The sequence below is a fragment of the Quercus lobata genome, chromosome 10 (assembly GCF_001633185.2).
Source record: "Quercus lobata isolate SW786 chromosome 10, ValleyOak3.0 Primary Assembly, whole genome shotgun sequence".
In the NCBI taxonomy this organism is placed as follows: Eukaryota; Viridiplantae; Streptophyta; class Magnoliopsida; order Fagales; family Fagaceae; genus Quercus; species Quercus lobata.
Window position 1 is genome coordinate 18,941,623 of NC_044913.1, and position 15,665 is coordinate 18,957,287.

A 15,665-nucleotide genomic window follows, 5' to 3' on the forward strand; every position below is an offset into this window, starting at 1 on the left:
AGGCTCAGAGGCCGTAGGTGGCACATTAGTTCCCTTACTGTTTCTTTGTCTCGGAGGCATTCTCTGTGAAGGGTTGCTTCTTCCTTCTTCTTTGCCCAGTCCCCAGTGGAGTCGCCAAAATGTGAGAGTGCCTTTTTCAGGATACTCAAGCCCAAGGATCCTGGGCCTGAATGAAAAGGAAGGATTTGGTGGACCGGGCCTTGATTCACCGCAGCTAACGAGCTGTTTAAGAATCAAGTGAATGCAGAGAATACTCCTGACAATATACAGAAAGACAACAAACAAGGATATCGAGGAGTACCAAAATTAACAACGTAAGTTCAGAAGGAAAAACAAAGCAGGATTAGCAAAACGATAAAACAAAGAAATAGTGCTATGAGGATCCTGCGAATTATTAAGCAGTGTTTCATTAATAAGTTATCTGTTTTGATTACAGAAAGCTCACTAGGACGTGATACAAGGTCCAATCAAGCTCAAAAATTGCAGTCTTGAATGGCTATTTCAGCCTTCAAAACTTGCAAAGTTTGATTCTCGTTGAATCCGAGTATGTGCAATAGTGACCTTTACAGGATATCGGGAAGCAGTATTTGTTCTTCCCTTAATATTTTTCTTTCTGCATAGATTTTTCTGACGGTTCTTCCAGGAGAATTTCTTCTTTCTTGTGTTTCTTTTTCTTTTTCTCGCTACCTTCTTCACAACCCGTCCCCTCCTTTTATAATGGAGTTTTTCTGGGTGTCCCGGGTTCCCCTGTTTTGTTCTTTTGCAAACAGAGCATGTTTTGTCCCTGTCGCCTCGGTAAGTCCCTTTGCCGTTTTCTCTCATTCTTTCCTTCTCTTGGTTCTGGTTCCTTCGAAAGCTTCTGGTTGGCCATCCTCTTTGGGACGTGCTGAGGTATGCCCTTCTCGGCATCCCCATTTCTGGCGCATTCCTCTTTTCCCTTTCTTTCCTATTTGGGCGGAATCCTGTTCTGCCATTTTTGAAAGTCATTCGTTGCCATTCTTCTTCCCTGTCCTGATTCCCCGAGGCTCTTTTGCTGTCTGTGCCATGAGAGGTCGCTTGCATTTCTTGTTTTTTTCTTTTCCTGTCTTCTTTCTACCGATCTGTCCCAGTCTTCCTTTTTATTCATGCTTGAAGGGATTTGAGGATCCTCGCTTCTTTATATTTTGTCGTGGTCTCTTTTTGGGATGCTTCTTCCTTTTCTGGGCTTCAGGATCCTCTGGGCCTTCCTTTTGTCCCCCATGGGTCATCCGTGCCTATTACTTTTGGGCTTAGCCTGAGATTTTTCCTTTTGGGCTTGACTTGTTCTTTTGTTTTGGGCTTATTTCATTATGACCTTTTTTTTAGACCTCAACATAAGTTTTCTTGGTTCTGATTGTTTATATTTTTTAAAGATCTCGTTTTTATTTATTTATTTTTTTTTGAAGAAAAATTTATAGATCTCTCTTTAAGTACATAATTTGAGCTTTCAACATCAATTTAGACCAAGTTCCAATATTTGAATTTCCCCCTCTACTAATGAAATAAGTTGAATTAGGCTCCAATTTGTAATTTTCTTTGTTCCTATTATTTATAATTTTTTTATAGATCTTTTTTTTTTTTTTTGAGGTAAATTTTATAGATCTCTCTTAAGTACATTTTGAGCTTTTAACATTAATTCAAAGGTCCTCAAAATACAAAATCAAAAACCAAATAAAAGACATATATCTAATAATTTTTCTACACCACCACCATTTATCATTATTTGATGATATAGTCTATCATAAATTGTAAATAATTACTTTCATATAAACTTATCATTTTTTTTTTTTACTATTTATTATCAAACAACTTATAATTATTACTGTGATGCCCCAATTTAATTGATTGTGTGATGTGTGTGGATGTGTGATGAGTCCCACATCGGGTATTTATTGGGTTGAACTGGACTTTATTAACAACTGCAAGAAGCCTCAATTGTGACTATTCCTTTTGTGGTATAGCGCAGATATTGCTAGCGCTTTTCCTTGGGTCGTTACATATGGTATCGGAGCTGGCCCGGTAACCCCATGTGGGTTCGGAGACACTACTCCACAAAGTGGGCCCTAACGAGGCCGTTAGAGATTTAAGTGGGGGAGATTGTGATGCCCTAATTTGATTGATTTTGTGATGTGTGTAGGTGTGTGATGAGTCCCACATCAGATATTTATTGGGTTGAATTGGATTTTATTAACAACTGCAAGGAGATGTTGAGATGTTTACCTCTTAGAGATATCTAAGATTGTATGACAAAAAAATATAAGAAAGCAATTAGCCAATTAGTTTGTAGTAATAGAGTAATATATAGCTGCGTCGTGACCCAGTTATAGTTCGACGCTATTAACCAGAAAAAAATTTTGAACATAGAAAATTATGAATACAGAATGGGTCAGCCAATAAAATTAATTCCCCCAAAAAAAATATGAAAAGTCAGCCAATACGAATGGATCAGGCCAGTCAACCTTTGAATTCAACATTTTTCTGTTGCTGACTCAGTTATAGTTCCACACTATAATAAGCGTTGAGAGCCTCATCACCTTCATTCAAAACCTTTCTTTTTCTATAACATATATACACAAGAACCAAAAGAGAAAACCTCTCAATCAAATGGCTTCAGTTCTTCTATTACCTTCGTCTTCTTCTTCATGTTGTTGTTCAAGGAAAATCAATGCCGCTATTCATGTCCCAAATCTTCCAAAACTCTCTCTCTCACTTCCAAAAATACCAATGAGAAATCTAGGTGAGGAACTGAATATAAGAGACGGGTTCATAAACACAATCCCAGTAGAAAAGATCAATGATAGATCACACAACTCTAGTACAAATATTGTTACCACTCAACTCTATGCTCTCTTGGCGGCCGTTGCTGATAGAGTAGAGATGCACGCCAACATTGGAGAACAACGTGACAATTGGAACACCCTTCTTCTAAACTCCATCAACATGATAACTCTCACAGCTGCAACAATGGCTGGTGTTGCAGCCACAGCTGGTGGCATTGGAATGCCCCTTTTGGCTTTGAAATTATCGTCTACTCTTTTGTATTCCGCGGCCACCGGAATGTTGCTAATAATGAACAAAATTCAGCCTTCACAGCTTGCTGAAGAACAACGTAATGCTACAAGATTGTTCAAGCAGCTCCAGAGCCAAATCCAAACCTTGCTCGCCATTGGAACTCCAACTCAAGAAGATGTGAAGGAGGTGATGGAAAAAGTTTTGGCCCTTGATAAAGCCTACCCACTTCCCTTGCTTGGTGCAATGCTTGAAAAATTCCCTGCAAAGTTTGAGCCAGCTGTTTGGTGGCCTAAAAATCAAGTACTACAAAAGAAAAACTTTTTACATGAAGGAAAACAATGTGACAATGGATGGAGTGAGGAACTTGAAATGGAAATGCGAGAGATTGTTAAGGTGGTGGAGAGAGAAGACATTGAGGACTATGTAAGACTTGGCAACTTGGCATTGAAGATCAACAAGACTTTAGCTATCTCAGGTCCATTACTCACAGGCATTGCAGCATTGGGCTCAGCTTTTGTTGGTAATGGATCATGGGCACCAATAGTAGCAGTGGCTGCTGGGGCTTTAGCTAGCACAGTAAATGCTTTTGAGCATGGTGGACAAGTTGGGATGGTGATTGAGATGTATAGAAACTGTGGTGGCTTTTTCCAACTACTGCAAGAGTCAATTGAAACGACACTTGAGGAAAGAGATTTGGAGAAAAGAGAGAATGGGGAATTGTTTGAAATGAAGGTGGCTTTGAAACTTGGGAGAAGCTTATCACAACTCAGAGAACTTGCTAGAAAGTCAGCTTCTTCCCGTGTAGACGAATTCGCAAGCAAACTTTTCTAGTTTTGGATATTTCGTACATAGTTAATTGAATTTTTTGATTTGTCAATTGTTTATAACTTAATTTATTCTTTGTACAATCTTCTAACATAGGAAAAAAAAGCTTAATTCTCCAATTTTGTATTAGCTACTTGTGCAAAATGAGTTTGCAAATATGTATGTATTTTCTCAGTTTCTCATTTTCTTGCACATATTATATAATAACTTGAATTTCCTATAGCCAGTTGTTGAAAATTTAAGTTGCAGACACAAATAACTTTACGACCGCAGCACAAGAATATGCATGTATGTATTTTCTTAGTTTCTCACTTTCTAGCATATAATAAAATAAAAATTGGACGCAAGACCTAAATTATTGAATTAGTGAATTTGAAATTTAGAGGACTCAATTAAAGAAAGGTAAAGCTAAAAGATTGAAGTGAATTTCAATCAAACTTGGAGGATATAATTTGCATTTTAGCATTTTTTTTTATTGGCTAATTTGGTAGTTTATTTTTGAAACACAAATTAAAATTAGTGCATTGAATAGTGCACTTTTAAGGGCATCTGAGTTCCCTTATTTTAATTACAGTTTATTTGCTATGTATTCATGTTTTAATGAAACTAACTTATAATCTCATGCATATGCATGAAATATATTTACAAATAAGCATTACTAAATGTATATTAAATTTTACTTAGTTTACAAATAATGTTTATATATTTAAAAATATAAAAAAACTACTTATAAAACAAAATATAAATTTATTTGAAATAAATAAAAAAATCATTTAAATTGTTATCCATGAAATTTTCAATTTTAGTTTGTTCGACCACTGTCAGTATAATAATAATCTATAAGAAAAAATATTGATAGCAAATGTTATAAATTTTCAGTTTGCTAGAGTTTAGTTTAGATTTAAATTTAAATTCTATTTTCATTATTTATTTAATTTTCCCCAATCCCCATGGCCAACAATCATGTTAATACCTTATCAAAGTCAAACCAAACATTTCTTTTTCCTTCTTATTTATTTATTTTCACTCTTTGGTTTTTGTACTAATAACTCACCTGGAACAATAATTAAAAAAAATACATGGAACATGTGATGCAAAATTAGACACCAATTGAAAATCTAAATTTTGACTTTATATATATACCAATGTGTAACCCCGTGCATATGCATGGGTATAATATTAATTAAAAATAATCACAATTACATGGTTCAAATTATAACTTTTTTTAGAAGAGGTTAAAATTATACATGGTATTAGTTTACACTTTTTTTAAACCATATATTTCTAAAATATGTAATGATTTCTCATATATATATATATATATATATATGATTTAGAATTTCATTAGATTTAGAATTTTTGGTTTTCGCATCCAATAAACTTTTTTTTTTAGAATACTAAGTATTTTAACACATATGCACGGAGAGAGGAGAGAAAGTTTTTTAAAGAAACTTACAATAGTGTATATCCAAAAAGACCTGCATCCAATAATTCACTTGCCATAAAAATTAAAAAATTTAGATGGATATGTGGTGCAAAATTAAACTCCAATTGAAATCCAATTTAGAACCTAATTGGATTTGGACTTTTCCATTTTTATACTTAATAATTCACTTGGTACAAAAATTAAAAATTAGATGAGACACGTGGCACAAAATTGAGAATCAAATTAATATATATATATATATATATATGTATGTGTATATATATATATATATATATATATATTTATATATAAAAACTAGATTGTAATCCATACTTATGTACGGAAACATTCAAATAGTGATGATGCTAAACTTATCTTACCTAAGTGTGCAAGGTGATCATACAAATTACAAAGTACTTCACAAAACAATTTTCTTATTTTGCCAATTAATCAACAACTGTTTAAGCAATCATGCACCAACTAAATTTATTTAAAATTAAGCATGAAGAAACATAACCATATAATTGAAAATCATGATAATTATCACTACTATTTGGAGAGTATGTCCCTAAATATGAAGCGACGTTAACTGACGAAAATAGTTGAATTAGGCTCCTTGCAACTGGTAGCTGCCTTCTCTCTAATTCTATCTGACGTGATCTTCCTACTCCACATCATCATTAAGGGATGCAAATGCAGATAAGAAAAAGAACGATCAAAAATATTACTTTGGAAAGGAATTCATGGTCTAAGCTAAAGATAGAATGAAACATAGAAACTCATATGGTCTAGGCAAACTTGATAAACCAAAGGCCAAGACCGTTTACCTCTTGCTTATCACATATTATCTTTAAAAAAAAAAAATTCAGATTATTATTGAACGTAAAATCTATTGAAATCATAACAGGTTACCATGAGAAAGCTCTTGTTGGCAAGGGGACTATCTCCAGAAAATTAACTCCATCTTAATTTAATAAAAACTGGTAATAACAAAATATAATCAATGCTAATAGGTATTTGCTTTGATGAACATTTGTATGTACTTAATTAAGACATTAAGAGTTATTGCAAATGAAATCAAGAGATAATCCTATTCAAAAATTGAAGGAAAATTATTGAATACTTCGGGAGTACCATAAATACGTACTCCCCATTCTCATATGAATTGTGGGTTTCACCATAAATTTAATTAGTGAGACCCACTATTTTGTGAAAAAAGGGAGTACGCATTTATGATATTCAGGGAATATCCAATAATTACCCAAAATTGAAAAGCAAAACCAAGTCCACTCAACTATCAAAAGAAATATCATACCATCTTACACACCCCTTGACCACAGAGAGAACAAAAATACCTAAACGAAAAAAGCATAACCCGTTACATGCAACTTCAAACAGATTATATATTCAATAATAATTTCATATTTAATTTAATTAAAAAAAGGATAATATATAAGCAGCAAAAAAAGAACTTTAAGGTTGAATGTGTTTTTCCAAACCCCTTACAGATAGCAAAGTTTACGTATAAATTTTTATCAATAATAATCATCGTACTAAAAATAAATTAACAGTGTTTTGTTACCGAAAATAACCTGCCCTATTTTCTTTCTGAAATTTTATTATCTCCACATCTTGTTTTGATCCCTACAAAACAGGAAATCAAGAAAACAGAAAACGACATAAAATTTTTATTTTTTTAGAAGTGTTTATTTTTCTCTAGTGATTTCTCGAAACAGAGTGAACCTTGTGAATTTAAATCGTTGGATTTGAAAAGCAAGAGCAGCAAAATTGATTATTGGTTGATTTGATTTTTTTACGGTTCACTCATTTTGGAATATTTACTTCTTGCACTTGATAACTCAATCGGTACAAAGATTAAAAAAATTAAATAGGACATGTGGCACAAAATTTAAACACAATTAGAATGTAGGATAAAAAATTAGGTGTTAGTGTTTTGAAAATGGCTAGCTAAAGTACAAAAAATAGTTCTTATTTTATAATAGATAGAAAATTTTGACTAAGCCAATGTGATTGCTATTCTAAATTACTAGATGATGTCTTGCATCATGCGCGGATACTTTACAATTTTTATTTGAGATTATTTTTATGTATATTAAGACCTACATATAATACTTATTTTGATGTATAATATTTGTGTTTGCTCACAATTTTGTTGAATAGTTTGAAACTTGATTTTCTTAATTAATATTTTATTAAAATTTTTTGCATAACACTATATATAAGACTATAACATATTATAATATTTATTGTTAAAAGTAGGCTTTAATTTTTATCTGATTAAATGGTTTTGAAATCTAAAAAATAAGAATTTTTAAAGCATAAAATACTTTTATATTCTAAAATTACATAAATTTAAGAAATTTCCTAAACATTTCCTTAACCATTCTATTCTCACATCCAAATATCGAGATCTCAATCTCAAATACCCAATTCATTATCTCAATGAAATTAAAGAAATCATTTGTAAGTATTAACATAAAGAAAACATGATTAAACAAAGAAAAATTAGCTAAAAATACATCAATTTATCAAAATTTAATTGTCTTTAGTCAGGCTTCCATATCCTTAAAAAAAAGCGCAAAACACTTTGAAATCGTAATCGATTTTTATTTTATCACTATGGCTCATTCCGCACAATATAGTAGTAAAAAAAACTTACAAAGAAACCTACACATTATGAGTTCTAAAAAAAGAAAAAAAAAAAAAAGTTAATTTTACAAATAATCAATTAGAATGTCTCTTTTTCTTTCTCTTTAGTTCTAAAACAAAATACATTTATGATTTTTCCAAACCAAAATCCCAAATACCCAAAGACTCAAAGCAAATCACAGCCTTCATAAAATCCAAAACGTCTAACTTCAACATCAAAACTATAAGCTACTGTAACTGAATAAAAAACACAAGCCCCCTTCCTTGGTTATAGCTTACTCATACGACGGGTTAGAATCAAATAATATGACAATGTTAGAGTTATGTAGGTGTTGTTGAAAGACTGAAGGTAAATAATATCGTTTTTTGTTTGAGTGTATTTGATATGAGATGACATAAAGGGGTGTGGGCATGTATATATAAAGGAGCAAAAGTGAAAAAGGTGAATGTAAATGCAAAGAGTTTTGTGTGTGTAAGAGAGATGAAAAGTCTTGAAATATTGAACCAAATAAAACAAATAATAGCCTTGAAACATTAAATAAATTATAACAAAAGTAGTCTTGAAACATTAATTGAACCAAAGAAAATAAAGAGTCTCTAATTTTAATTTTGTTCTTATCTCTAATATGGCTTAAGAGTACTTCAATTATCTGCAAAAAGTGTACCACATGGCAGAATCTTATGGGTTCAAGTTATACCTAGTATAACTTTAAGTAATGTTACACCACTCAATATTTTTTTAATTAAATGTTAATTTTGACAAATCCACAATTAGATTATATTATCTTCGTATATTCTCCATACTTGCAAAATTTCAAGATGATCAAAGATTAATAGCTATGTCATTAATCAATTATTTAAATTCAACTTTTTGTAGTTTAAAATAATGCATAAAATATGAGTTTATGGATTGAATTGTAAATAACATTCAATTGACATGAACATAAGCATGAATGTTAAAAATATATAGAACATGTAATTCAACTATAGGATTTTCAAAATATGAATTCTATAACAATTTATTGGGTGGTGTAATATTGCTTAAAGTTATACCAGTTATAACTTGAACCCAGCCCTATATATATACATTGAATTCTATAACAATCATGAGATTTAAATTTTTGGGTATATTCAAGATTGGATTTCAAGAATAAGTTTCTATACTACTTATGTAATTTTATATTGTGGGCGAAATTTCTTTCCTCGAATATCACTGTTGTGGACAATTACTGTCTTTAATGCCAAATTTGATGGAACAAACAACTTTAGCTGTGTGATAATGAGACGTCATGGATATTACGATCAAAGTTATGGATACCGTTTCGTTTCGGCCGGAAAATCTCGTATCGGCAAGCAAAATGGAATGGCAGGCCCCTCAATTCCACCTCGGATGAGATTTTGGCCTATTCTGACGTGTTTTGAGAGATCCGAGCTGTTTCGATTGATTTCGGCCGAAATACAAGATTTGGCTGGTATGGGTTTGTTGCAAATGAAGTTGAACTTGGATCTTCTAAAGAATCTAAATAGACCAAAATCAATCCACCATTCCTTTGCTCAAAAACACTGTAGTCTTTTGCTTCATATGATGAGTTGTAGTAGAATAGCAATAGCTTAACTAGAGGAATATTATGGCTCACGTAGTCAAGCTTAACAATTTTGGATCTCCATTAGAGAGAGGGGGGAAAATAGAGAAGGAAGACTGAGAGAGTCAAAGCTTATTAGGAGGTAACCTTGACAAGTTGCGTGTGTGAGTAAAAGAAATAAAAAGAAAGATAGAAAGCTATAATTATGAGTCAGTCAATGTAGGTAAAGATGAAAAGTGATGTGATGAAGGGTGGAAATCAAGGAATTATAGACAAATATGAAGATGTATGGGGATAGAAAAAAGGCGTAAATGCACTTTTAGTTCTTACATTTTGTACTTTTTTCATTTTGGTTCTTATATTTTATTTTATCACTTTTAGTCCCTAAACCAATTAACGCTTGACATTTAGGTCCTTTTCATCACCCAACTCACGGCAAAAGCTGACATGGCTAATGGTGCAATAAAAAAAATAATATAATCACACACATTTATTAATTAAATTAAAAACAAACATTAGAAAAAAAAAAAAAGAATCATTAGTTTTTGGGAAGAACATGACTGTTCATATTCTTCATCTTCTTCCCTAAACATGTTTGATTGCCCAAAAATTTAAAACATCGAAGATTTAAAATAACTCTTTCCACCATTTAAAAAAAAAAAAAAAAAACTAATTTGTATAAATTTCTAATCTTTCCTTTTCTTCTTCCTTCAATTCCAAATCCCCTCTTTCTCTTTCTCTTTCTCTTTCTCTTTCTCATGGTGCATGTTTGTGTTTGTATCTTTCTTTTTCTTCTTTCTTTGTTCAAGCTCTCGATCCCTCAATCTCTCTTAAATCTTAATCTTTGACTTTTTTTTTTCTATCTCTCTCTCTAAACCTGACTCTCTCTCCCTCTTTGTTGTTTGATCGATAATGGTGGTGTGGGTTTGATTGGCAATGGTGGAGTGGGTTTGATCGGGTTTTTTTGGGTTTTCATGGGGCTGGGTTTTTCTAGCTTGATCGACGATGGTTATGTGGGTTTGATCTGGTTGTTCTGGGTTTCCGTGGGGCTGGGTATTTCCGGCTTGATCGGCGATGGTGGTGTGGGTTTGGTCGGGTTTTTCTGGGCTTTCGGGGCTGAGTTTGATCAGTAATGGTGGTGTGGGTTTGATCAGGTTTTTCTGGGTTTTTGGGGTTGGGTTTGATCGACAATAGTGTTGTGGGTTTGATTAGTTTTTTATGGGTTTCGATGGGGCTGGGTTTTTCCGACGACGGTTGTCACGTCCCAAACCCGATACCCGGATTTGTGAGCATGACCGGCATGTTAATATTAAGCCTAAACTTGGTATTAACAAGAACCAACTAAACTTTTACAAAAGCTTCCCTCTTACTTTCATTCTTGTTTTTTTTACTTCTTAATATAACTTTTCACTTGATATTCAAAACATCTACATTGTACTCAAAATATAACATAATCCACTAGTCATTTAATTTCCATACTTTCACATAATACATTTCTTAATACTTTAAGGTACACAACTTTCATTAGATTCTAAAATAAACCATACTACAAATCTAAACATCAAATTGCTAATTTAGGATATATATATATAAAACTAAAACCAGCTCCTTCCAAAACTTGACTAAGGCTCCCTCTGCTCCAAAAATAAAACCTGTTGATTGAAAACGTGGAAGGGGTGAGTTACACAGCTCAGTAAAGGTAAGATACATGAGAATTTAATAAGGATGCATGTAAATCAAATCATTTCATTCTATGAATATTCAGATAGGAGAACATCTTTTCATACATAGTATTTTATATTATTCATAATAATAACTTATATGTTTTTCATAGGTAAATAATTGTTCTTCTTTTTCTTATCAGAATAATATTACCAAAACCTTTCGGATTGAATTTTTTTCATTTCTTACAAAGTCACCAAATATAATATTGATTATTTAGAATCATATACATACATATATATATATATATATATATATACATATATATTCTCATTACAAAATAATCATTTTAACTTAAATTTGATAATTGGTAATTTTGTCTTAAACTAGAAACATCTTGACAAATAAGAAAACTTTTCTTTATAAATTTATTCTTGTAAAATATTATAACTTTCATAGTCATAAAACTTAACGTTTCGTAAAGAACAGATATCTGATGACTTTTTAACATAAACTTGTACTTTCATCAGAAGTTTTATCTTTATAGAACACTAAAACCTTTTCATTAGATTCTTTATCTTTAAAGCACAACAGAACTTCAGAAACTCTTATCTTTAAAGAATAGTTTTTTTTTTATCAGAAACTCATTCTTTTCATTAAAGCTTTCAACTTTTTATAATGCATTTAAACAAAATCATTCTCTCATGATTAATAACAAAATATAGCTGTTTATAACATATTGGTTAGTCCATATCTGATAAGTCTGTACTTGGTGCATGTGCACAACAGAGAAGGTCTCATCACATTTGGGTGCCCCCATGTGCATGATGTTGTCCTTTTTAGGAGGCCTGATGGCACATCCCTTCAAGGTTTTGTTCCTCTCCGCCGTCCGTACACATTGGGGAGAAGGCCTTGTTTAGATTAGAGTTACGGGCAGTCTCATTTCCTCTACTTTAAATGGTCTAAAGTTACGGGCAGCCCCATTTCCTCCACTTTAAATGGCTAAACAGATAACATTTTCCATGAAAAGCCAGTAATTAACCCCTACTAGCCGAGTTCAGATCATCAGAGGACATAATCCAAAAACATTTCATACTTATACATCATACTGAAATTCATAGTTTGCATAACATTTTACAATAATAGTATTTCCATTATTTTCTTTAAACATCATGTCCGTAGAATTAGTAATGGCATAAATATGCTTAAATCATATATATAAGGTTTCGAAAGCTCACGAACATATATTTGTCTGAAACATGATTATATACCATATCTCTAATCAAAACCTTTTAATGCATAATATACTTTAAAATAACCTCATGACTTACCAAATGTCTATATAACTTATCCCTTATTTGAAAGTAGAGGAACCGAAAGCCTACAATCGGAGGAGCTTAGATTTGGGTATTGGTACCATTTAAACCAAATATCAAAGTTTATTACTATCAATTACTCCTTATCATAAACTTACACATTCATTTCAAAGCCTATCTCTTAAAATCAAGGAAATCCTAATCCCACCTCAACGAGGTTCCCACAAACATATTATGCATACATCAACAAATGATGTACCAAACTAAAGAAAAACCTTCATTCTCATATTTATATCATATATTTCCAGAGGAGGCAACTTCATTTCAAGATGTGTTTGAGATTAGGACAATAATACATGCATAAACATAAAATCCTTTCAGCATGGTCATGTAATCATATATACTCATAAGGCAATATACAGCATGTTGAACAAAACAACTTCATAAAAACAACAGTTGAATGGTTTAGAATCCCTCCTTTAAAGTACTAAACCTTGAATCAAGTTATACAAAATCTATCTATGATCTAAACATACCAAAAGATAAGCATATTAAATTATAGCTCAAAAAATTCACCCTAACTTTAGAATTAAATCCTCAAAGTCAGAGTTATCATTTACTATTTAATGCTCATTTCAGCAGCATAAACTTCACTTATAAAATACAAATGGGCTACCAATTCACATCCAATTTTCATGCCAATTTACAAAGCCACTCCTATGGATGTCTAGTACATTTCATATCATTTTTAGAGTCAAATCATAAAACCATGATTTACTAAAAATCATGCAAGACATCATACTTAAATCTGACCAGACAGAATTTCATGCAACTTAGAAATTAAACCATTATTTTTTATACTGATCCAAATGCTGTGAGACCACTTCTAATAGAACCATACGTGTCTTAGCATTCATAAGAACTACTTCTAGCATCCTAGTTCATTGTATAAAATTTAATACATAATTTATCATGTATAAACACAGAATCTGTCACAGAGGCAGCTTTGCAACATTTTCTTGTAAATTCACAAACAATTATCAAACGATGGTATTTTCATATGAAATTTAATACACACATACTAGACATATTATATAATAATCTCCAAAAAACTTTTTACCCATAGCTGTCCTAGAAAAATACAGGATTTATAATGACCAAACAGGTTAACCAATGAGTGCAACTCTTAGTAAGTTCATGAACTAACTCTTAACAAGTTTCAATTACTGAATCAACTACACATACAACATCTCAATTAACAATACCGTAAAGTTCATCTAGCTATTTTACTCATTTTAACACTTACCCATAACAGATTTTATCTTAGTCTATCATCTAGAAGCGCATGCAAGCATAAACAATGACTCTCTTCATATTCAGCCAATCAACAGTCTCTAAAATCCAACACACCCATCTACAAATTCATATAACCATCACTTAAGTTTAAAATGAACAATAGATTAAAAGGATTAGATTTTCCTTTTACCCTAGACACAGGTTTAAGGAGTGATTGAGCTAGAATCACTCTAGCTTTAAATTGGGAACAAAAGCTAGCTTGAGAAGAATCGAAAGAAACTTCTTGTTGCTGCTGGACCCGTAGGTGTGAAAGGGAGAGGAGAGTTGAGAGTTTTTCTTTCTTTTGGTGTTGGACCCATGGGTAAGAGAGGGAGAGAGTTCTTGATTGTTCTAGTTGCTTTGAAAGAGTCAAAGAAGAGATGAGATGGAGACTTATCTTTCTTTTGATGTGTGGACCCGTGGGTTTGAGGGAGGGAGAGAGCTTCTTGAGTCTTCTAGTTTCTTTGAGAAAGTCAAAGAAGAGATTAGGTGGAGCTTGTTCATTGCATGGCCGGCCAAGTCTTGGTCTTTGGGGTTTAAGGAGATAACATGTGTCAATATGCATGATGCTTTGGCATTATATGTGTTGAATTTCCATTAGTTGCATGTGTGAGTAGAATTTCTACTATAACATCTCATGCATCATACTTAATTAAAACACCAACAATGTATCTAATAACTTAAACCACTTAATATAATTTTGTACATATTTAGTATATATATATATATATATATATATATATATATAATACAATTAGTCATTCAATTATTTATAATCTTTACAATTCTTATCCAAAAGAATTATAAAATAATATATTTATTAAATACTCTTCTATTAATTATAAAAAGAAAGTGGCTTAAAATAATAATTAACCACTCAAACACATAGTTTAACTATAAAGTTAGGTTGGGGTGTTACAATGGTGGTGGTGTTTGCTGCTTTGGGAAATGGATTTGATCGACGGGGTGGTATAGTTGATGGCGGATTTGGGTCAAGGATGGTGAGTTTGGTTTCGTATTTATAGGTTGTGGGTCTTGGATTTATGAACCTTGTATGGATGAACGTGAAAGAGTATTTGGTTATGGGTTTATGGGTCTATTTCTTGGATTTATGGGTTTGATTTACTAGAGGTTTCAATGTTGAATGTGTTAGAATTTTCTGTGTTGAGATTGATTATAAATGTTGACCAGTTGGGTTTGTCTTGATTTGGTGAAGAATATGAAGTTCATGTTCTAAAGAAGAAGAAGAACAGGAAGATTATTAATAGCTAGTTCTTCCCAAAACTAATGAGTTTTAATTTTTTTTAAATTTAATTAATTAATGTGTGTGATTATATTATTTTTTTATTCTATCGTTAGTCACGTCAGCTTTTGTTGTTAGTTGAGTGATGGAAAGGGTCTAAATGCCAAGCGTTAATTGGTTTATGGACTAAAAGTGATAAAAATAAAATGTAAGGATAAAAATGAAAAAAAGTGCAAAATGTATGAACTAAAAGTGCATTTACACCTAGAAATTAAAAAAATATATATATATGGCTTGTGAGGAAAAAAGTAAGAATAATAAAAGAATAAAATGTTGGACATAGGGTTGGTTTGGCTTGGGCAGTGTGCTTAGCTGAACTGCCCAGCCTTATTTTAATTTTGTTCTCACTTTGTTGCATTAAAAGAAATAATTAGTATTTTAATTAAGATAATAGTAGCTTAACTGTTAAAGTTAATTAATTAGATTAATTTTAAATTAACAAGTTTTATAAATGTATGAAAATATAACCTTTTTTTTTTCTAAAAGTAATAAGATATATATATATATATATACTA

The 15,665-nt window shown here is 31.7% G+C and overlaps 1 protein-coding gene across 1 annotated transcript; it reads left to right on the forward strand.

Moving 5' to 3' along the window:
- The first annotated feature begins 2,622 nt into the window (after nucleotides 1-2,622).
- LOC115962974 (probable F-box protein At4g22030) lies at nucleotides 2,623-3,861 on the forward strand. The gene has a single exon (XM_031081857.1). The coding sequence runs from the start codon at nucleotides 2,623-2,625 to the stop codon at nucleotides 3,859-3,861; it is 1,239 nt and encodes a 412-aa protein (XP_030937717.1).
- Nucleotides 3,862-15,665: the final 11,804 nt, after the last annotated feature.